Below are 24,483 nucleotides of genomic sequence, written 5' to 3'. Positions count from 1 at the left end.
TCCCTATAAACCTCATAAAAGTAATCAGGAAAGAAGGGAGGGGGAGATGATAGAAAACTAAACACAGCTTGCAGCACACTTAGCATTGATCACTAGGTCCGCTGTCCTCATAGTTGTGTGGTGCCTGCTGCCTCAATGCCAGAGACCCCATTACAAGATTATAGTTCCCCTTAACTGTTCTACAGATAACAACTTGGGACATTATGAAACGTTAAATTTCCCCTTTGACATGTTATTTTGGGTCCTGCAGACCAATGAAACTAGTGACTCAGTTGGTCTAAAGGACCCTGAGATAAGCTAACTCAACAAAGAATGCAGTTTCTACCTCCAGATGATTTCATCCACCTTATCCCAACCAATCAACGACCTTAATTTCCCAGCCCCTTGCTCTCCACCATTCCCTTCAAAACCCCATCCCAGATCTCATCTCCTCGGGGAGATGATTTGAGGGTCTCCTCCCATCTCCTTGCTCAGTACCCGGTGATCATTAAACTCTTTATCTGCTGCATCCCTGCTGTCTCAGTGTATTGGTCTGTTATTGCACAGCAGGAATATGAACCTGTTGGTACTACGACATTATCTTTAAAATATATTCATGTCATTGGAATTTTAGAAGGAAAGCAAAACCAACTGCTCCTCTTCTCCACCAAAAGTTATGTATAAATTCATTAGAATGCAAAATTTCAACAAAAGGGAAAGAAACTATTTTATAGAAATAGTTGTACCCATTTAAGTATTGGCTAATTACATTACTACTCTTTTTAATAACTCAATTTCTATATATGTAAAGTATTTTAAAAATGATAATCAAGTACATAGGTAGAAACAAATTAAGAACCAGAGAAATGCTTAAAGAAAACTAATGAATTCTTGGGTGAGCAAAAATGGTAAAGTAAAAAACATTTTTTGTGAACAAAGCTGAACTAATCCTCATACAATGCAGATGAAATTATGGAAATCAGAAGAATAAAATCTCAAGATAAATGTATATTAAAAATTGGAGTTAATAAAAACACAAAGTCGGCCGGGCGCGGTGGCTCAAGCCTGTAATCCCAGCACTTTGGGAGGCCGAGACGGGCGGATCACGAGGTCAGGAGATCGAGACCATCCTGGCTAACATGGTGAAACCCCGTCTCTACTAAAAAATACAAAAAACTAGCCGGGTGAGGCGGCGGGCACCTGTAGTCCCAGCTACTCGGGAGGCTGAGGCAGGAGAATGGCGTAAACCTGGGAGGTGGAGCTTGCAGTGAGCTGAGATCCGGCCACTGCACTCCAGCCTGGGTGACAGAGCGAGACTCCGTCTCAAAAAAAAAAAATAAAAAAAACAAAAAAAATAAAAACACAAAGTCAAATCAGTGAGATTAATTCTTTTTGGAGAGCCAAGGTTGGTATAATGGAGACAGTAAGAGTACTGGGTTTAGATACATCTTGGTTCAAATCTTGACTCTGCCAGTTACGGCATTCGATGTTTCAGAAAATAATGTCCTTCAACTGAAAAATGAAATAACATCTATACTTTAAAGCATCAGTCTTATGCTAAAAAGACTCCATGAGAGGACCTGTAAATCACCCAATCAGCTACTTGGCACCACATGCTCAATAAACGGTTGCTACAGTCATTCAATATTATGATTATAACCATGGTTATTGCCATTTACACTAAAGACAGCTTCCTGAAAAGTAAAAGGTATTCAAGACTTGTAATATCTGCTATCATTAATCCATCCATGTATGTATTTATCTATGGGAACAAACTTATTTTCCCAATAACGTTTCGCTCAAACTTTAGAAACTAACTCATGTCTTAGTTCTAATGTACTCAGGGTGTGTAAAGAAAAGCCACTATGGTACATAAAACTGTCACGGATAATCTACAGGTGGAGTATAAGACTATGCTAAAGATAGACTTTATTTTATATAAACATACATACCCTATCTTTCATTATCTATTTGAGAAAACGAAGAAATGTCGTATTGGCTTGACCTGTTACGTTAGACCATGAGCTACACAGTATATGTCCCCAAACCCTAAATTCATTCTGATGGACTCTAGCCCATAAAATATTGAAATTTTAAAATTCTTGTAATTTTAGCTTCATTCAACGCCAGATTCCTTTTCTATAAATCAGCACAACTTCTGGCTTCTTCCCTTTTAGTAAGTAAGGCTCTGTCTCTCCGGTTTCCTTTAATCATGCTCTTGGGGTTGGAGGGGAGTTCTCATTTCCAAAGGCTTGACCATTGATAGGATAGTCCTGGGCACTCATAGCTTGGGCTATTTGCTCTTCTCTAGCAGTTATTTTCTTCTTTTAGTCCCTTTCAAAACCAAAAGTGGTTGGCAGGGGCATATCTAGCTGCAGGCAGAGAAAGTAGGGTGCACTGTCTCTAGCAGCCTTACAGAATTGGCAGCATGATGCTCTCCACATACATCTTCCAATTGGGATACTGAGCCATCATTTATTAATCAGTTTCAGTTGAAGCCAAGGGGACTGACTCAGGCAGAATTAAGAGCTGGCAATTAGAAATCTACACCCCATCTGCTGTCAGAAGGTCCTGGTTACAACCTTTTCCTTCTTAATACATAGGGGACTGTGAAGTTGCTCTCCTCTACGCTTTTAAAAAAGGAAAATAATTTAATAGCTTTCTATTGTTTTTTCCATTTCCACAGACACACCCAAATACCATACTGACACTACTTGGAGTAAAAGTTTTTTTATAATGAAACGTATCTAAATAGCTATTCTGAATAGGCAAAGTAGTAACTGTAGTAAGTATTATTTACTAGACTACTTTTTCACTGACCATTCATATTGAGTCACAGAAACTAAAGAAAAACATTAATTATGTAATAGAATAAAATACTCTTAATGAAATTCCAAAGTACCCCATTAAAGCAGATAAATAATTCAATAATTTTTATAGTATTTCCTAGTAACCAATACTCAAACTAAAAACATTTCAGCTTTCAGTCTTTACCTTGAACACAACAGTTCTAATAAACAGACATCCGGCCTTCTTACCTCTTGGTTAAACAGTGTCATCTTCCTGAAGATATAGGCAGTGTTTCCTTCTTCAGAGTGGCAGGTAACTTGGTAGCATCCATAAGATGAACTGCCTGTGGGTTCTGGCCAATATTGGTGACATTTAACCTGATATTGATATAAATAAATAAAAAATAAATAAAATTATATACATATGGATTCAAGTTCTATTTTTAAAAATGTTTTAATTTTTAATAAATTTCAAGCTCACAGAAAAGTTACAATAATAATTTAATAAATTTCATCTAGATCTGCTGACTAGTGTTTTTGTTTGTTTGTTTGTTTGTTTTTTTAGAGATGGAGTTTTGCTCTTGTTGCCCAGGCTAGAGTGCAATGGCAGGATCTTGGCTCACTGTAACCTCTGCCTCTTGGGTTCAAGCGATTCTCCTGTCTCAGTCTCCCAAGTAGCTGGGATTACAGGCATGCACCATCAAGCCTGGCTAATTTTCTATTTTTAGTAGAGACGGGGTTTCACCACATTGGTCAGGCTGGTCTCGAACTCCTGCCTGGTGATCCACCCACCTCAGCCTCCCAAAGGGCTGGGATTACAGGTGTGAGCCACTGCGCCCAGCCAACATTTTTTCTTTGTCACTTTTTTCCCTTTGTAATAGTAAGTACTCTGGCTGTATTTTGAGACAGCAAAAATCCTCATTGAATCTTAGATTTTTTAAAACAGCTGTAATGACAAGTAATTCATGTACCATACCACTCACTTGTTTAACGTATACAATAGTTTTTAGTATATTCACAGAACTGTGCAACCATCATCACAATCACTTTTAGAACATTCCCATTACACCCAAAATAAACCCTACACCAATTAGTAGTCACTGTTCATTCTTCCTCATCTGTTCCCTCATCCTTACTCCAGATCTAGACCACCACTAATCTACTTCATGTCCCTACAGAGTTGCCCATCCTGGACATTTCATATAAATGCAATCACACAATATGTGGTCTTTTTGACCTCTTTCACTATGCTAAGTGTTTTCCAGGTTTACCCATGTTGTAGTACGTATCACTACTTCATTCCTTTTTATTGCCAAGTAATATCCAACGATAAGACTACACCACATTTTATTTGTATATTTGAGTTGTTTCTACATCTTGGCCATGATAAATAATGCTGCTATGAATGCTCATGTACAAATTTTTGTGTGGACAAACTTTTTCAATTCTTTCGGATTTAGGAACGGAAGTACTAAGTTATACCAACTCGACGTTTAACTTTTTGAGGAACTACAAGACTGTTTTCCAAAATGGGCTGGATGATTTTACAAACCCACCATAGGAGGGTTCTGTTTTTTCCACATCATCCCTAGAACTTGTTATTATAGGTCCTTTTTATTTTAGCCATCCTCTTGGCTATAAAGTCTCATTAAGTTTTTGATCTGCATCTCCCTGATAAGGATGTTGAGCATCTTTTCTCATGCTTCTTAGCCATTTGTATATCTTCTTTGGAGAACTGGCTATTCAGATCTGTTGCCCATTTTTAAATTGCATTATTTATTTTACTGTTAAGTTGTAAAGAGTTCCATATATACATGAGATACAAGCCCCTTAACAGATGTACATCAATCCCTTTAAATAATAACAATGACAGTAATGGCTAATACTTATGTCACATTTATTTATGTGTTAGTCACAGTTTTATGCACTTAACCATGATGCTTTAAAACAAGAAACCACAAGAAAAGAAGATTAAAGGTTAGAAAGGCTTAAATAAACATGAATATTTTGACTACATATGTGCAGTATAATTTGAAAAAAGTCCAAGCAATGTGTAAGATTCAACTATGACTTACTCTGCCACGTTCAACTTGTGTGGTCAACATTACAACCATAGAGGAGCCTTGTTCCCAAGTCATCTGCCAAAAATCTGTACAAGTGTGTGGTAAAGGCCCTTGACAAGCAATGTACTGATTTATAATGCTGGAAGAAGGGATTTCCATCTAAAAAGAAAAGGGCATGAAAATAAAATGTTTTGCATTGCTTTTTACAGTAATTAGGAATATGAAAATCATCCACTAACTGTTATAGTGAATACAACTAATCTCAATAAACTGCCGTCAGTAAAACAAATCTTTATTAACAATTTCTTATTTTATCTGTAGAAGAAAGTTCATGGCAATGTTCAACAGTTATAGATATTTATCTTTTAATTAGTGGAAATAAGAATTTAAATATTTTCCAAATATTTTCTTGGGCTCAAGCAATCCTCCTACTTTGGCATCCCAAAGTGCTGAGATTACAAGTGTGAGCCACACCCGGCCTATTATGATTTTTAAAAGCAGCTTAACCCAGAATTCTGTTTCAGAGGCAGATACATGGTAAAGAAATAAAAAATACTTATCTGTAAATAGTATATGGGTAAAATTTGTGAGGAACAAAAATTCTGCCATTGGTTTTAGCTTGAATTTTTACATATAAAATAACTTTAGAGGATATCAGAATAATACTTAAAATTCATAATTTTCACAAAGAGGTAAGATAGTATTTGGGAAAGCTGAGTCATCAGTCATTATCCTACTACATTTTGAGATTAAATATTTTTTTAAAAGGTGATATATGCACATGACAATTCAAAGAATAACAAAGAGTGAATAAAGAAAGTCTCTTCTCCCATTTCAGCTTCTAGTTTATACCCAGGAAGGTAATCTTTTTCTCTCAGTTTGTCATATAACTTTATCAGAGATATTCTATATACAACACACAAACGTATATGCAAAACTAACTTCCCACTTTCCTGTAAAACTGTTTTTTAAAAGTGGTAGCATACTATATATGTTGTTCTGCTTCTTATTTCTTTTTTACTTCGTCTTCAAGATCATGTTTGATTAGTAAATAAAATTTCATTCTTTTAAATGGCTCTACTGTATAAATATACAACATAATATTTCATACAGATTTAAGGCCCTCATGTTTTTTATTTTTGTAATCTTGCCCCAACCTGCCCTCATTTGACAGCAAAATCTGACTTGAACTGACCTAAGACTATTTGTACTCTTTATTAGTCTTACTTAGGGAGAATATCTATAGTTTGCTGTTAACTATTCAGATATATTGATTATAGGGCACTTGTCCCATAGCCTGCCAGCAATGTTACTTATTATAGTATATGGTATATGTACTAAACACACTTTCAAAATTCCAAAAATTCGAAATCCAAAAGCATATTTTTCTATACCCTCCCACTCACTGCCCCTTTATGCGGAGAAGGAGGTCTTCCTATATTGCCTACGCAGGTCTCAAACTCCTGGGTTGAAGCTATCCCTCCAGCCTATGCCTTTCTTCAGTGCTGGGATTACAGGCATGCACTACTGTGCCTGGCCCCATAGTATATTTAACCTAAGGTTTCACATAAAGGATGTGGACCTACATGTAGTATCAAATTTTTGTTCTTTCAATCTTATAGGTGAAATAGTAATTCCTTGAAGTTTTCATTTGCACGTTTGTTTTTTGTAAATCGCATGTATTTTTCATTTAACTCTGATACTATTTTTCCAAGTGTTAAAATAGTATTGTGGTTTTGCTACCACAAAAAGAGGCCTTATCAGAGGTATATTCTTAAGTAGCTAATCCTCCATCAAGGATTCTCAATTTGCAAATTTGACTACTTGCTAAAATATATTCATAACCCTTAAAACAGTTGCAGGGATTTCTTGGTCATGTAGTAGACATACAGCAGTGAAAAATTTGAGTGATCTGAAGACATGCACATTTCCAAGTGAGATCAAACAAAGCAACTCTGACATCTTGTTTTAGCTCTCATACGGGAAACAAGTGACCTTTTTGCATTCTATGTAGTGCCATACTTTTCACCTTTTGGTTTTTTTTTTTTTTTTTTTACTAGTGATTTTGCTGTTTAAAAATGGCCCCCAAGTGTAGTTTTAAAGTGCTGACTAGTGTTTCTAAGTTCAAGAAGGATGTGATATACTTCATGGAAGAAATATGTGTTAGATAAGCTTCCTTGAGGCATGAGTTATAGTGCTGTTGACTATGAGTTAAAGGTTAATGGATCAGCAATATATATTAAATAAAGTGTTTTTAAACAGAAACAACAGTATGTATTTATCGGCTAATGAAAATGTTGTGACTTTAGGCCTGGGGGAACCTAACCCTGTATTTTCCCTAGAAGCAATGATTACTCCCTAATTTAGCATGTACAAAGACTTTCTAGAGTATGACAACATCGAAGGGTGAAAATTAACCCAATTTACATATACAGTGATATATTTAGGTTTAAAAATAATTTGGAGGCTAGTACTTAGCTGAAACAAGATTGGCCATGAGTTGATAGCTCTCGAAACTGGGTAAGACGTATGGGGGGTCTCTTTTATACTATTCTCTCTACTTTTGTATAGATTTAAAAATGACTATTAAAAATGTCATTTGCATAATTTCCTTTTCTATGAATTGTCTTTGCATGTCCTTCATCCATTATTTTCATTGAATTTTTGTTTTTTTTTTTTTTAGACAGGGTCTTGTTCTGTCACCCAGTGACAGTCATGTGATCATGGCTCACTGCAGTCTCAATCTCTCAGGCTCAAGCAATTCTCCCACCTCAGTCTCCTGAGTAGCTGGAACAACAGGCATGCACCACCATGACTGCTAATTTTTATATTTTTATTTTTATTCGAGAAATGGAGTCTCAATATGTTTCCCAGGCTTACTTTTCTTATTTATTTATGAAGCTCTTTGTATATTAAATAAGCCTTTTCTAGTATTTAAAAAATTCCATTTGTCATTTGATTTTAGTAGTTTTTCAGCATACCAAAAATAACAAATTGTACCTTGTCAAATTCATCTCTTTAAGCTTAGACATGTATCTAAGCTTAAAAAACCTCCCCCTGAGATTTTAAACAATTTTCCATATTCCCTTCAAGTATTTTCATAATTCCACTTTTAAAATTACATTTTGATATATCCGAAATACATGTTGACATCGAGTGGAGGTGAAGTATTTATAGATGAAAGATATGATATAAAGATCTACTTCAAAAGAACCTGGTAAAGGTGAAACAAAGTGTGTCATGAGTTGACAAGTGCTGAAACTGAGTCATGTGTACATGAAGTTTGATTTTACTGTTTGCTCTAATTTTGTACATTTGAAATTTTCTAATTACAGAGTTAAGAAAAAAAAATGCCTCTTTACAATGACATATTCTAGACCAGTGGTCCCCAACCTTTTTGGCACCAGGGACTGGTTTCTTGGAAGACAATTTTTCCATGGAGTGGGGTTGGGAGGGTGGGAGGTGGGGATGGTTACAGGATGAAACTGTTCCAGCATAGATCATCAGGCATTAGATTTTCATAATGAGCATGCAATCTAGATCCCTCACATGTGCAGTTCACAATAGGGTCCGCACTCCTATGAGAATCTAATGCCACCACTGATCTGACAGCAGATGGAGTTCAGGTGGTAATGTCTGCCCACCACTCACCTCCTGCCATGTGGCCCTGGTACCTGACAGGCCATGTATGATTACTGGTCCATGGCCCAGGGGTTGGGGGCTCCTGTTCTAGACAGTTGACCCGACCACCCATTCATTGGATAGTCTGTTTTATCTCCAATGATTTAAAAGACCACCTCTACCATAAACAAAATTCTAGTATTTATCTCAGTTTATTTATGAACTGGACTATTCCATTCCACTTTCTACCTGTATATTAATACACAACAAGTACCAAAATATTTTATTTAATATTACTTCAATAATATTTTTCATATCTGAAAGTTTTAATATTCTACCCAGGTTAGGATTTCAACAAAAATAACCTCAAAGTTTATAGTGGCTCCTATTTTTCCAAATGGCAAAGGCATAATAAAAATAAACTTACATTTATATAGTTCGCATTGATGTAGTCTTCATTACCTTTTAAAATGACCCGTGTGGCATCATCTAAAAAATTTAAAAGAAATAATGTTTTAGTAAAGTTATATATAAAAGATTAAATTTAACAGAGACAATAAGATACTTACAAGGCGAAATATCTCTGTATCTATTTTTGGAAATATTCTGAGGTAATTTGGCACAAGACATTGTCATTCCAGGTTTTTTCCGATAAAGTTGCTAAAAAAAAAAAAAAGGGGGACAATTCCAACAAAAGCCATAAACAATTTCTGTTTTGTTTTCCAGACTTGTTTCTATACTAACAGGAAACAGGTTTTTTTCCCTTTGAATAGGTCATCTATACAATGATATATCATAGGCTAGTAGAGTACTGAACCAGATTTGCAAAGCTGAATTCTTCAATTTCTAACATAAGTATGTGTCATATTTTGAAAAGCGGTAAAACTAGTGAAACCAATTCTGCTTACAGCAGGAGCACCTGAAGTTGTGAGTAGCAAATCTGCAGAAAACATTTAACTTTCATTTAGTTTGGAGGTGTTTACAGTATATGAACTAAGAACTTTTGAATAAAAACTAACAGACATATCCTAAATGTTTTATAATTAAACATTTACCTATAACATACATGGCAGAGCAACAATTATTAATGATGGTCATTTCTAAAAACACATTGAAAACTATCCAGGGAGCCTAGCATGGCTGTGCATGCCTGTAATTCCAGTTACTTGAGAGGCTGAGGCCAGAGGACTGTTTGGACATAGGAATTTGAGATCAGCCTAGGCTACACAGTGAGAGGCCGCTTCTCAAAAAACAAAACAAAACAAAAAAATTCGGGTTTACTATTTCAAACAAATTAGGTTCATACAGTCTGAATAAAACATTTCCAAATCCACTGGGTGGCCGTGGGTCAAATGCGTATTACAAGCACTGAAGAAGCATTCTAGTTCGTTGGATATAATGATCTGTCTGAAGGTTTTGTTTTTCCCAGTTTTCAAGATTGCACTGACAAAAAATAAACAGAGATTAAATATGACAAGGTATAAACTTCAAAAACAAAAGTTATTTTCCTTTAGCTCAGGATTTTAAAGTCTATAATAGCCTATCCTCATCTGCCACTTTTCAAAAAAACAGCTATTTAACTACAGAAAAAAATTCAGTTTGATGACATATGTATACAATTTCCTTATCCCTCTTTTTAAAAGATATTCTATTTATATAACCATAGCTAGTATTTTGGGAGCAATTTTCGAAACTTGGCATTTTAGAACTCTTTATGTCAAACATTTCTCAGAATATCATTTTAGTTTAGAAATTATAATGCATAGATTAGGCACTTAAGAAACTATGAAACTAGTTAGAAAATATCAGCAAAATGCTTTTAATATATAATGATATTACTTACATCAAACTGTGTCAGGACTGTTCCAGTGATAAGCCCCTCAGCTAGCTGGATCATTGACTCCCGCAGGGAATGGTCATCCTGATGCACACTATCTAGGGGGGCTTTCTCAGGAATATACTGGAAATCTGGCTCATTTTCTAGCTTTTCTTCCACTACATCATATACAGCTAAAAAAAAAAAAAGAAAAGAAAAATCAAACCAATCCCAATACACGTGGAAATCTTAATGAATTCACATGATAGGAATTTACCAGATACACTGTATAATGTTTTGTTCAAAAAATAATTCATTTATGAAGAATTACAACAGATCCGAGTCTGGCGTCACTGTGCAGGGGGACAGAAAGTAGTTGTGGAGTTGAGGGGCTTTGCTGTACCTTTGGAGGGAAGAAGCGTTCTTGGCTACATTGCTGAAAATGTCTATAACTTGAAGAGACAATAAGAAAGAGAAGAGCTGCTGAGAAGCACCTGTGAATACACCCTCTTTTAATTTCTAGGGGACCTAGGGCAAGAGTACAAATAGAGACCTATACACCATATGTTTAAGTTACAAAAAACTTGAACACAGTGCTAAACAAAATATGCTTCATCCTCTTTCGGTGATGTATCTACAAAACAACCTGGGAGGCCAGAATTCAAACGAGAATTCTAGGCCAGAATTCATGGTCATGGTAATGTGAGGAGATTTAGACCCCAGATCCTAGGCCTGTATTCCACCGTTACCCACTCTCAGTCCCATTTTTTAACACAGGGGTTTATAAACACACATGTGAAGATCCCAGCCCACATGCAAGATATATCTATACCTCTCCCTCCACAAACTGTAGCCTCTTAGCCACCTGCTGGGCTAGGATACACACACCATGTGAACCAACATTGAGAGAATGGATGTGTGGAAAACACCCACGAAGATCGAGAGAGGCTCAGGGTTATCTGGACCCAGAACTGAGGTTTGAAAAAAGTGGCATAGAAAGGGAAGGGTGGTTACAGCTTGGCATGTCCTTTTGGTCCTATAAAATTATGACTCCACTGGGAGAAGAAAGAGAGCCAAAGCGGGGCCTTCTAAAATATGGAGCCAAGGTAGGGGCCTCTTTCACCCTTGCCTAAGAGATCTGGTTCCTCCTTGAATATCTATACTTTTTTTTAGAAAAATAAATTTCTGAAATGAAGAATGAAAGAACAAAAAGGTATGACAACATTCTGCCTAAGAAGAAATAAGAATTAAAGGGGAAAAGATCAGAAAAACAAAAATATATTCTTGGCAAACACAGTTTAAATTTTAATTATATGATACTTTTAAGAATGGAAAAGATAGACCCACACTGAAAGTAGACGCAGGTTCTGCTCTGTATTTTGACCACGAAACAATTTAGAAAGAAATTTTGCAAGAAGTAGACCCTGGTGGGTTCCTCTCCTACTTTAAAGCAAAAGGATGAGATCTGGGATTGTAAAAATGCTGGGTCTTTGCCATCATATGGATTTTTGTTCATATTCTGGCTCTGTACCATCATGAATCTGTGAGCAGGTAACTGAATGTCTTGGTGTCAAAGTATCTTCAACTCTAGAATGGGGATAATTCATCTATCTCATTGGATGTCTATGAGGATTAAGTAAAAACATACAAAAGAGCCTAGGTACACAGAAAGCTTTTAATAATTATTAGCTAGTATTATTGAGTTCTTTAGGATCTATTATCAAGAGAAAACAGAAAGCAATAAATAAAGAAAAAAAAATGTTATGCCTGGTTTAAAATTTAAGTAGCTGTATGTGACAGAAAACACCTAATGACTCACCTAAGTATGAGGTCTAAATGAACAAGTTCCTTGAAAAGTCAAAATAGAATGTTCTGTTGAAGTCCTTTTAATCTTCCTAGAAAGCCAATTCTAGACCATGAATGGAAAAGAACACAAAGTGGAGAAGATAAAGTGAAAACGCCTATTTGTGAACAAGAGGTAAAAAGAGGATTTTTTATTTTTTGTTTATAAAAAAGAAATGTCCTTGTAAAATTTTGCAGGGTTGGGTATGGTGGTGACAAGTAGAATTCGAGTGATATTTTACTTTCCTATGGTACATATTCAACAAGTGGTAATATGGCATTAACAATAATTATTTTGTGGCTAAAATAATGATTAATAGTAAATTATACAGAACAAAACCAGAAGAAGATGTCTAATTCTGGGATATTAGACATATAAAACTTTTTTCTTAGAGCAGACTGATAAAGTGTTGAGGGAACTCTAAACAATGCCATATGAACACTGGCTGGACTCTAGGACTGTTAAACTGGAGAAAGGGAGGACGGTTTCTGGTAAAATTAGCTATTGTCAAAAATCTGAAGGAAGGGGGGTTAAACTTATAACGCATAGCACAAAGTGATAGAATTAGGAGCAGGACTGAAGAAAGACGGACTTTTAGTTCAATTTATAGTTTGAGCTATCCAAAGATGGAATGACCTGTTTCAGGAGCCAGACAGTACTCTATCTATATTGGTAGAATGTTCTTTAGGTTGTTGTGGAGGAAAGTCATGCAATTAACCAAAGAGCTAGAGCTTATGGTGTTCAAGGTTTCTCCAAACCTGGAATTCCATGACTATGACTTAACAAGTCAGCTGTCCAGATCGGGAGATGACATGATTAGGCTAGTAGACATCATATACTGAAAACAAAGGCAGTATTTTAAAAACACTTTATAGCTTGTTACGGCATTTTCTAAAAGTGGAACAGAGTTCAAATTTACTCATTCATTCAACTAGTATTTATTGAGTACTAGTACTACAACTACTACAGTTTAGGGGAAATGGGAAGTCATTTTAGCTATGGTAGTCAGGGGAGAAAGCCCTTCTAAAGATAATATCTGAGCAGAAACCTGAATGAAGTATAGGTATAAGTCAAAACAAAATCAAAAAGAGTATGTTAGCAGAGGGAACAGCAAGGATAAAAACCCTAATAAGTAGATTAGATTGGAACATCTGAGGAACTGCAAGAAAGCTAGTGTAGAATAGAGGAAAGTAAGCAAGGCTGAGTGGGAGCAAGGGGTGGGGGTCAAAGAACTTGAATTCTGCTCCACGTGTCAATGAAAGCCACTGTGCTTTGAGCAGGAAACTTAGGTGACTTATGTTTTATGTCAGAAATCTGGTTGCTGTGTTCAGTAATGAACAGTAATAAATTATGATAAATATCTGGTACTACATAGAGTACTCACCATTAGGTCGAACTAGAAGCATGAGTTCCCCAGAATGTCTCTCACAACTAGCTTTAATAAACAGCACAACCTGATCATGAGTGTGTTCTGCAATGTCCCGACCATTGATCAGTACAACTTGGTCCCCTTCATTCAATCTAGGGACACAGAGGTCAGCCTGTAATATAATATAGATAAGTTTTCAGAATGGCATGCAACTTTCTGAAAGGAGAGGACAGGAATTTATTTTTATAGACCCGATAGCAAGAGAACTAAACTACATATAGAAAAGCATCTATTCATTTATTCATCTATTTAAAAAATGTAGAAATCTAGCTTTGCCAGAGAGATAGTATTTTCGTTCCTTCTTCACTCAACAATTTCTTTCCTGATGACCTATTATGTGCCTAGACATACAAATAAGACTGATGATTTCCACGTACATACACATAAGTAGCTTTAGCTTTACACTGTCTAGATACATACAAACTTCAGTCACCATGATTTAATTAAATAACACCAGTCCCCCAACAATACGATTCAAACTTTAGTTACCACAGTGTATTTACTGTGAATAACTGTAAAAAGTACAAACTTTGCTGCTAGCTTCAATACAAAAATCACTACATAAATAATAGACACACATCATAATCAGTGGCCAGTCACATCAGTTCTTCCAAAGTTTGATGGTCATCTGTTTTCAGTTCAAGTGCAGACAGGAAAGCATGTAGTTGGGCTGCCTCCCAGTCTCCCAGAGAAGAGCCCATATTAAAATGAATAACCTAAACCTAAAGAGGGAATTGATCACAAAAGATGAAAGTGCAGCAAAGTGAATAATGCTGGAGGTGAAGTTTGAATTGACCATAAATAGAGTTAGAGAAGCAATAGATGACCATGGGAATGTTAAGACTGGTGTTGTTCGAGAGACTGTAGATATGTAGCCAAAGGAACTTTTGGAGATATTTCACATCGAAAGTTCAAAGGGCAAAGTGTTGAAAGCATGTCAAGTAGACAGTATTACAACAATTTGGCAAGGCAAGAAGTGAAGCTCATTTGGTATTCTAAGCTGTACCACGGGGAGGAGGCAAGCACCATTTAAACTACTCATGATGAGTTTTCACAAGAAAATAAAACATTTAAATTCTCAGTGTTTCTAATGTTTTGAATTACAGGATACAAAATCCCATATTAGCTTTACTATTTTTTTCATTTCCTTTTACCTTTATAAGAGACAGTAAAGGAAATTCTTAATGTTTTGACAACAAATTTAAAGGTCTTGGGAACAACTATAATTTTTCCCATTAATCATTAAGATCCTGCACGATTTCATCTTGCATAGTCATTTTTATAGTCTTGCACTATAGTGCAAAGTGAGAAGACAAACAGCAATTAAGGTAAAAGAGACAAAAGAAATAGAAATATGGACAACATGTTCTGGGAACATAGCAATGAAAACATATGGCAGTGAAGATTGAAGAACGATAGGCCAGCTTGAGAAGGAACTGACGGGGTTGGATCTTACAAAAAAGGGAACCGCTTGTGGTAAAGGCATGAAAAAATAAAAGCACAACTACTGAAATTCATTATCAACACAAAGTCAATAAAATCCAATAACGATTGTCATTAGTGGAAAAAACACTGGTCTAGAAGTTACTGTTACTTCTGACATGTGTGATCTTAGACATCTGAAGTTCTGAAAAGACATCTGAAAATGAAAAGTTCTGATTATTTCTTAGAGTTGTTGTGAAGATAAAGATAATTCAACCCAAAGCTTTAAAATCTGGAATGTTCAAATTTAGAGTTATGCTCATTCTCTCAAGTCGCTTTTTTGTCTACTTATGTAGTGAAGTAGATGACAGACATTCATATACTCCCTCTGTGCACTAGCAGTTTGATGCTTTTGTATACCAATTAGTTCCAAGTTTTTGTAGATGTCTTTGAGATACCCGAAGTGTAGTGAATTGGGAGCCAATGGTACTGGGGAAAATGTAATTATGGGCTATAGCAGACAGAGCTTTCCCTCACATTATTTTGTGCATAGTATAGTTGGCAGAAAAAAAGAGGTGGTCTATGTGTTAAAGAGGATAGCTATGAATCTCTTACTGTATCCACTATCACTAAAGGGAACTCTCATAGTTAATATGCCTTTTGTCAGATATGTTACAATTTTTAATTTGCATTTCATTCCGATCTGACAAGTCTAAATTAACTGTTTGTGTGTATATATACACACACACAGAGCAAGACCCTGTCTCTTGTTTGAGGGTCTTGCTGTGTGTGTGTGTGTGTGTGTGTATATTTCACACAGGGTCGCGCTATGTATTTGAGACAGGGTCTTGATCTGTTGCTTAGGCTGGAGTGTAGTGGTGTAATCACAGCTCACTGCAGCCTTTATCTCCTGGGCTCAAGTGATCCTCCCACTTCAGCCACTGGAGTAGCTGGCATCACAGGCACGTACCACCATATCTGGCCAATTTTAAAGTATTTTTTTGTAGAAACAAGGTTTCACGATGTTGCCCAGGGTAGTCTTAAACTCCTGAGCTCAAACAATCCTCCCACCTTAGCCTCCCAAAGTGCTAAGATTATAGCTATGATCATCACACCTGGCCAATAATGTTAAAATGAGTTTTGTTGGAGCAATAGCCTTTTGGCTAAGATTATCAAACAGAAGGAGAATCATAACTTTAATTGGGAGTTATTTTATCCATTTCAGAAGATGTCCAATATAAAAAATGACAATAAAATATTTGAACTCCATAAATATGTACAACTGTTATGTATTCATAAAAAAACAGAAATCTTTTCCTTTTCCCCTGATCGCCTAAACTGTGGTTTCCAATTAGAAGGTTGTGGTGGTCTCTAAATTAATAAAATAATACAAAAATAATAAATTCCCATTGTTTTGATTTTTTTCCCCAATAGAATGACTACGTTTTAATTTGTTCTAAATTTCAGCCAATATTTATGGAACATAATTCTACATGGCAAAAGGGAAAAATTACCAACAATATGTACAGATTAAAAAGAGAACTTAAGAGTCTTAGAATTCTGTTTGGAAATGAATATATCTATAGAATATTCTGTGAAACCTTGGCTTAATTGAAAACTATCCATATTCATTGCTCAGAAAAATGAATACTTTTTTTATGCATGTGAGTCATTGACTATTACAATTGTCATGTAAATAAAGAAACGTGTATTATACTTTCTAAGAGCAATATATACTCATTGTCATGATCCAGACAATCAAAAAAATACAGAATACCTGTAATTCCATTACCCACATTAAACACTGGTAACTTTTTAAAGCATGTTTCCAGAATTTTTCTATGTATGTAATATTTTAACTGGTTCAAACATATATGTGAAATTATAACATGTATTTTTCCATAATGCCATCTTATGGATATATTTCCATATTTATATAGAGTTACATTATCATCTTAATAGACACAAAGCACCATATAATTTGTTTCCCCAACTTTAACGATGAACATTTTGGTTATTTTTCATTTTAAACTGTTAGAAACCATACTATAATTAATATCCTTGTATAAGTATTCTTTGTTCCCTAGCCACATGATTATTTTTCCACTTTAAACTGTTATAAACCATACAGTTAACATCCTTGTATAAGTTTTCTTTGTTCCCTAGTCACACTTGATTATTTTTCCACTTTAAACTGTTATAAACCATACAGTTAATATCCTTGTGTTAAGTACTCTTTGTTCCCTAGTCCAATTATTTCATTAGGGGAAATTCCTAAATGTGAAATTGTCAGGCCAAAAGATATACAACTGCTTTAAGTCTTAAATTTTTGTTTTTAGCAAAGTTATAAATCACACCATTAAAAGATTTGACTAGGTATGTAAGATTGTTAAGAAACTATTTGTGTTCCTCCCTACCACCTCCCCATCTCTAAAAGTGTTGTTTCAACACTTTAGACATATCTTTCTGTATCTACCTCTGCATCTCTAACATCTCTCTATTGTTATTCTTTTCTGTTTTAGATATTATCTGTTACCTTTCTACATGATAGATGATAATTCATCAATCCTTCACCCCTTCATCTGCAGTCCCAATCATATTCATATTTCCCATCAAATATATATAAAATAAATAATTTTGGATTATCTCTACCATCTTTGTCCCCATCTTTTACATACATATTAATAGCATGTCCCCAGGGTCATTTTATACATTATATCCCTGGTCTCGTCCCCCAGTCACAACAGACTTTTTTCAAGTGAGGAAATATGATCCATGCCGGGTTTATTAAGGGTTTACTTCCCAGGAGTTTATAATTTAGACTGCGAGGTCACTGTGGGCTACTGAGCTGGTAATATACAAACCTGGAAGTTATTAGTAGTCATATCCTACTACGTGGATTGAGGATCACAATAGCAGTAGGTAGTTATACAATTTCTATTTAGTGGAGACTTAGGAGTCACAATCGTGTGTGTGTGTGTGTGTGTGTGGTAGTGGTGTTACAAAACTCTGCTTGAAGCTGCTACTAAGTACACTGTTTTTACTTAGACTGGAGTGTTTATCTGGAGTGGCTTGAGAGGTAGGCTGCTTCAATGTACAAATTCATTTGCACTGAGAGGAATCAAACAATCACATAAAAATAAACAGATGTAAAGTAGAAAGTCTTGATGATTTCAAAAGTTTCTTGTAGAGGTATGATTGCATTCATGCTCTTTAGTTTTGTGTGACACCTCAATAGCTATCTGACGTATTTATATTTAAATAAGCTATTCTGTGTTTATGCTCATGCCAGGGGTATTCCAGGAGTACCCTGTTATTTTAGCAAAAAACAAGGTCCTTAAAAACCAGAACCAAAACCACATAACATGATATCTTTGATCAATCTCAATTGTGATTTTCAAACCAACTTTGAGGTTGCTGCAAAGCACCAAAAAAAGCATAGCTGGCCTCTTTCTCTCAGGCTGCTGGTTCTTGCAGTATCATTTCCATTTAAAGTAAAATTTTAAAGGTGTGCGTAGGCAAGTATAATGTACTTAAACTACTCTAATAAAAAATAAACAAGCAAACAAAACCCCTCACAAAACTATACCTCTGTCTATATTTTGTTTTTTAAGGGGGTTATTTTGATAGACTCTGTTAATGCTTTAGAAGCACTGAAAGTCATAAATAGCTTCTTTATAAAAACAGGGATTTTAAAAACTTACAGAGAACAAGTAAAAACTAACTTCCCAGCAACTTAAAGAGATTCAGCCAACATTTGACACTTAATAAAATAAATGATGAAATTCCTTCCTTTATTTAAACTAATAAGAATTATAAAATAAGTACATATTCTTGAAAACAGGATTTATTTGAAACATTTAGATAACTCACAGGTGTTCCTGGTGCTACTCGAGACACAATCACAGGCATCTTCTGATCATATCCTCCCTTAAAAAGAGAGTAAGTAAAATGTTAGTCAAATATTACCAAAGTAAGAACACCTTAATTTAAAAACTGAGTATAAAATAAATTCCAGATTACCTTTACATTGAATCCAAACCTTCCATTTTCATCAGGTTTCATTCTGATTAGGACAAGATTATCGTGTGGAATACCACCATTAGGCTTAAAAAGACAAAATTAAATAATCTGTAATTTTCTTCACTTAAAATCTATTCTTCAGCTATATAGGAAGCATACTTTTTGTATGCTTATATTACGTATAGTTTGTAAAAAATCATAATTCTAGTAAAAATTTTAGTTCAGAAAAGTAAATTCTTTGACTAATAACTTGCAGTTAGCCCAACCAGATATACCCTCTCATGCATTCTTGCCAGCACATGCTAGACTATTAAGTGACAGGAGGTACAGAGGCCATGTCTGTCTTTATTAATTGCTATATCCATAGAACCTGGTTCATAACAAGCCAGGTTCATATGTATGAGTACACAGAGGGTGCTCATAAATGTTACATGAATTCAAATGATACTTTCTCTGCTTGATATATGTGATTTTAAAAAACAGCTTTATTGAGATATAATTCACATATAATTCACCCATTTAAAGTGTATATTTCCATAATTTTTACTCTTGTCACAGAGGTGTACAAACATCACTATTATCTAATTTTAGATCTTGTATCCATTAGCAGTCGTTCCCCATTTCCCCACCTGCCATCCTCCAAAGCCTAGTCAACCACAAATCTACTTACTGTCTCTTGATAGATCTGTTTTGGATATTTCACGTATATGAAATCATACAACACATGGCTATTTGTCCTGGGCTTCTTTCATTTAGTATGTTCTATGCCTGCTCTTTGAAGGAAAAAAATCTGACTAGTTCTTATCAGAGATGATCTCTTCTAGGAATCTTCCCTTAACCCCAAAGCTTATTTAATTATATACTCTGTGCACTCCATGGTCACTTCTAATTACAGAACTTATATCGAGTTACATCATGGCACAATTCATGACCAAAGAATACGATGAAAAAGAGAAGGTACTGTAATACAACTTACAACTAAAAAATGCCACAGTACAAAAGAAATTTCACTTAGGATTTTAAAAATCCAAAGAAAAATGAGAATATCTGAAGAAGCTACTTACAGTGGGCTTTTCAGGAGAAGATGGAATATCAAATGTTTCATTAATATGACTTTCTAGATCTTGTTGTGAATGTGAATAATGAATTTGGTTCCAACTGTTTTTCTTTGATTGTTTGGGTGGTAAAGCTGGAGGCTTCCCATCTTCAGGAGTCTCTTGTGATCTAGACAATAAGACAAATTTGGAAGCTGTTTCAAAACTTTTTTAAAAGTTAGGGTCAAGAAACCCACATATTTACAATGTCTAGTAGGAGACAGGCTCTAAATATCATATTTATTTGGAAGTGCCACTTTTTAATGAAAATTTTCCTAACTCTGAAGTAATAAATCTAATTTCCTACTTTATCATATTTATAAACAATTATATAATAAAATATATTTTAAAGGTATTCCTGTGAAGATACCTATTAATCTGTTATAACAAAGTAAACATCTTTCCAAAAAAAATTGTTTAAGGTTTTCAGAGGAGTCATGGGTAGCCAGGAATAAGGGAGGCAAGAAAATCCAGAACTGATAATTGGGCAGTTCCACAGATAAAGTAACGATTCCAGTCTAAATAGCTTAAGAGATTGGCCTAATCTTTTTAGAAATAAAATACGATTCATGGAAGTATTGAATCCAATGATGTGGTAAGGATTGGAAATCTGAGTAAGAGTGCTGAGATCATCACCAGAGACAAAACTGGTTGATATATTGTCAGAACATACGATTTAAGGTGAGAAAACTCAATCCAATTAACATTAGAGAGCATAACCCTCAATTTGTGGCAACAGGAATTGATAAAAAGAGCTAGATATGATAAAGGTAACTTCAGGGCAGAAACTCTAGCTTTTAACAAGCATAATATGTATAGAAACATTACTTGTGGCCGGGTGCGGTGGCTCACGCCTGTAACCCCAGCACTTTGGGAGGCCGAGGTGGCCGGATCACAAGGTCAGGAGATCGAGACCATCCTGGCTAACACGGTGAAACCCCCTCTCTACTAAAAATACAAAACAGCCGGGAGTGGTGGCGGGTGCCTGTAGTCCCAGCTACTGGGAGGCTGAGGCAGGAGAATGGCGTGAACCTGGGAGGCGGAGCTTGCAGTGAGCTGAGATCGTACCACTGCACTCTAGCCTGGGCGACAGAGGGAAACTCCGTTTCAAACAAAACAAAACAAAACAAAACAAAACAGAACAAAACATTACTTGTGAGCTTTCCACAAAGGCCAAAAGTGGAAACTTGTGGTTCAACTTGTGTCTTAAGAAGTATGCATCCACGGAAGTTGTGGATTTGGGAGAAGTAAAATACTAAATAGGTGAGGGGAAAATTGTTCTTGATAAGAACACTGACCACTCTTGGCGTTATTATCTGATAAAATAATTACTGTCTTATTGCCTAAGGACAGGTATAAGAGCGATGACAGCTACTGTGTCAATTCACATGACTGCTGGTGTGGCACTGAAGCACACATTTTACACCTAGTATCTGCTCTTCTGTTGACTGACAAGACACCTAACATCCAAGCTATAAGGTCTGGAGATAGGCAAAATGTATTAGATGATATTATCATTAAAAAAAAAGTTCTTCTTCCCCCCACTGACATTAGGCCTGGCCATGTGACTTGCTTTGGCCAATGACATGTGGGTAGAAGTGGAATGTGTAACTTTTGAAAGGAAGCTTTAAGAAACAACTCACGGGCCAGGTGCGGGGGTCACACCTGTAATCCCAGCACTTTGGGAGGCCGAGGTGGGCGGATCACGAGGTCAGGAGATCAAGACTATCCTGTCTAACATGGTGAAATCCCGTCTCTATTAAAAATACAAAAAACTTAGCCAGGCGTGGTGGCGGGCACCTGTAGTCCCAGGTACTTGGAAGGCTGAGGCAGGAGAATGGCGTGAACCCGGGAGGCGGAGCTTGCAGTGAGCCGAGTTCGCATCACTGCACTCCTGCCTGGGCGACAGAGCAAGACTCCATCTCAAAAAAAAAAAAAAAAAAAAAAAGAAAAAGAAAAAAAAGAAACATATGATTTCGTTATGCTTCTTTTTTCCCTTGGCCTTGAGACTAGCCATGTCGCAAACAGGGCATGCTACCAGTCTGGGACCCAGAATGAAGACAAGGTAGAGCAGAGCCACAGATGACACACAATGTACATATAATGTAAGAAAGAAAGAACCTTTGTTATGTCACTTTAAGTTAGGCTCATTTGTGATCAAGCATAACAAGATAACTGATGCAGAGATTTACTGCCAGAGTGACCCTTGGATACATTTGTTCTCCCTTGTTGAGGACGTGTAAGCTTATTGAGAGGTTGGCTGCTAGACACCTAGTAAATAAGCATTGTGAAACTGAAAGTATGATTAGTGCCAAGGAAGTCAGCTGGGATTAATAACGAATGAAGTGATTGTATGGTCTTCCAGAGAAGTTTCTCCTAAGAGAGATTAGAGTCTTCCTAAATTTTATAACCTGGTATAAAATATAACCGCACAAGAAGCAAGTGAACAGTAATGCCCACTTAGCCTAGATGTCTGCATAGAAATACTTCAGGGCACAAATGCTCCAAATTCTACCAAGTCTACAAAGACTGAATCAGAGCATACATCCCTCTTTTTCAGCAAAAGCTTCACTGAGGTCTGCCTTAATGGCCAGGGCTTCCAGATCCCAAACGTGGTAGTTTTTATGTTACTTTCAACTGCCAAGTATACAAGCTTCTAAGGGCCCATACATTCAAGTATTGCTTGTCTACGGAAATGTTTCCATGGACTAGAATAGAGATATGTAACTCAACCATGGCGTACTACATAGGATTACAGCACATAGAGATGGACATCCCTTAGTAGAACTTAACAGATGCAACATTTTTAAAAGGCAGTTGATAGAGTCTCTAAAACTTTACAAACACCAGAAGTAACTGGACTCTACATATATAACAGGTCTCACCCCTTACTTGGACCTAAATGTGTAACCACTTAGGCAAGATAATTAGAAACTTTTTCTGCTTTTGCATACAGTTGTCATAACCAGGAAACATTTAAAGGCTAAATTTAAAAGCTGAGAAAGAAACATTCAAAACTAAAAACCTGTGGGAAAGGGTATAAGGTGGAGAACATATGAAAATGGAGTCAGGGCACCCTTCCTTATTCTTGGTCCAGCTATCAGTTTAAATACAGCGCCAAAATACACAGGAGAAACTCAAGCCTGATCAGCAGTGGCATATCTAAGTGAGTCAAACTTGGTGGGTATGGGCCTAACAGTAGCAATACTCAGTTACATGAGAGGGACAGCACTGATACTATGGTACATTTTGCTAAAACTGTTGAATCTCTATTTCTGGAGTTACAGTTTAGGCAAAAAAAAACACTTCCAGAAGTGGTTTTTATTGTGCAATTCTGATTAGACATTGTTATCCTAAAAGAGCAGTTATAAATTCATGGATTATGGGCCAATTTTGGCCAACATACATTTGGACCATTCATTGCTTTTATAAAAATAATTGAGTTAAACAATTACATTTTTTAAATTGCATACAAATCTAGATTTTCAAGATGAAAAATCTGGAAACTCCGGAAAGAATGGGCCTGCAGTACTGGTTGTCAAACACTGTATTAAGCCAAATGGCAGCTGCTGTCTGTAGATGCAGCATGAGCTCTATAATCTACACAAATCTCCATCCCGTGCTACTTGCAAGACTTCAGGTATTTGAGAATAACCTCTTCTAACCTCTTTTTAAACATTCAAAACAAGCAAGAAGATACAAATAGGAAAAGAACCCAAGTATAAATGCTGGGGTTGGGACTTAAGCCAAATTATAAGGAAAAGGTGAAGAGAATGGAGTATAGATTAAGATGAAGATGAAAGGACAGTAAAACTTTGGATTTCAGGATGGAGCTACCTGCCTTCTCACTGTCTTACATAACTTTCTTATTAAAGTAAGTTCTCAGAGAGTGGCAGACAGGCTCTCCACATGCCTGACTGCTGCAGAGGGTTAGGTTGGTCTAGGGAGCTCTTATAATTTGATTATGTACTCTCATAGTAATCCTTGTAACTGTTTCCCTTTTCTCTACTTCCAATTTCCATAACCAAACTCTACACACACACACACACACACACATACTCTAAAGTCCATAAAAGTAATCAAGGATGTCAACACAGATTCCTGAAATTCAAATATTGGGCAAAAGTTATGAATTACATTTTTTAAAATACATACTCCAAGAATATTAATTCAATTTACTTTAATGAATAACTTTCTTCTTCATTCTATTGTACAGCTACCATATACATTATATTTATTACCTAAACAGTTATCTAGGAAGATGACTTTCATAAGTAAACCTTGCATTATAATTAGAATGATACATTAAAAATAATGTCATGAAACAGTCCAATTCTTAAAAACAATACTATTTCTAAGTGCACACACACAAAAATCTGCCAAGTATAAGAGAATGAAGAGCCA

At 35.8% G+C, this 24,483-nt stretch overlaps 1 protein-coding gene across 4 annotated transcripts in view; it reads right to left on the bottom strand.

Annotated features, from left to right (window-relative positions):
* Positions 1–24,483, bottom strand: part of PTPN4 (protein tyrosine phosphatase non-receptor type 4) — a 229,750-nt gene that overhangs the window by 17,945 nt on the left and 187,322 nt on the right. For all 4 annotated transcript variants that reach the window (XM_033231767.1, XM_033231770.1, XM_033231768.1 and 1 more), the window contains 9 exons: positions 20,050–20,209; positions 18,986–19,069; positions 18,836–18,892; positions 13,496–13,652; positions 10,296–10,462; positions 9,022–9,112; positions 8,880–8,941; positions 4,844–4,990; positions 3,018–3,146 (listed from right to left, as the gene is read on the bottom strand). In XM_033231767.1, the coding sequence (XP_033087658.1) occupies positions 3,018–3,146; positions 4,844–4,990; positions 8,880–8,941; positions 9,022–9,112; positions 10,296–10,462; positions 13,496–13,652; positions 18,836–18,892; positions 18,986–19,069; positions 20,050–20,209 (1,054 nt within the window). The remainder of the gene's footprint in view (positions 1–3,017; positions 3,147–4,843; positions 4,991–8,879; positions 8,942–9,021; positions 9,113–10,295; positions 10,463–13,495; positions 13,653–18,835; positions 18,893–18,985; positions 19,070–20,049; positions 20,210–24,483) is intronic.

Source organism: Trachypithecus francoisi, unplaced genomic scaffold (genome assembly GCF_009764315.1).
Source record: "Trachypithecus francoisi isolate TF-2019V2 unplaced genomic scaffold, Tfra_2.0 Lachesis_group13, whole genome shotgun sequence".
Classification (NCBI taxonomy): Eukaryota; Metazoa; Chordata; class Mammalia; order Primates; family Cercopithecidae; genus Trachypithecus; species Trachypithecus francoisi.
Note: the sequence above shows the minus strand (reverse complement) of the source record. Positions and strands in the feature narration are given on the sequence as shown.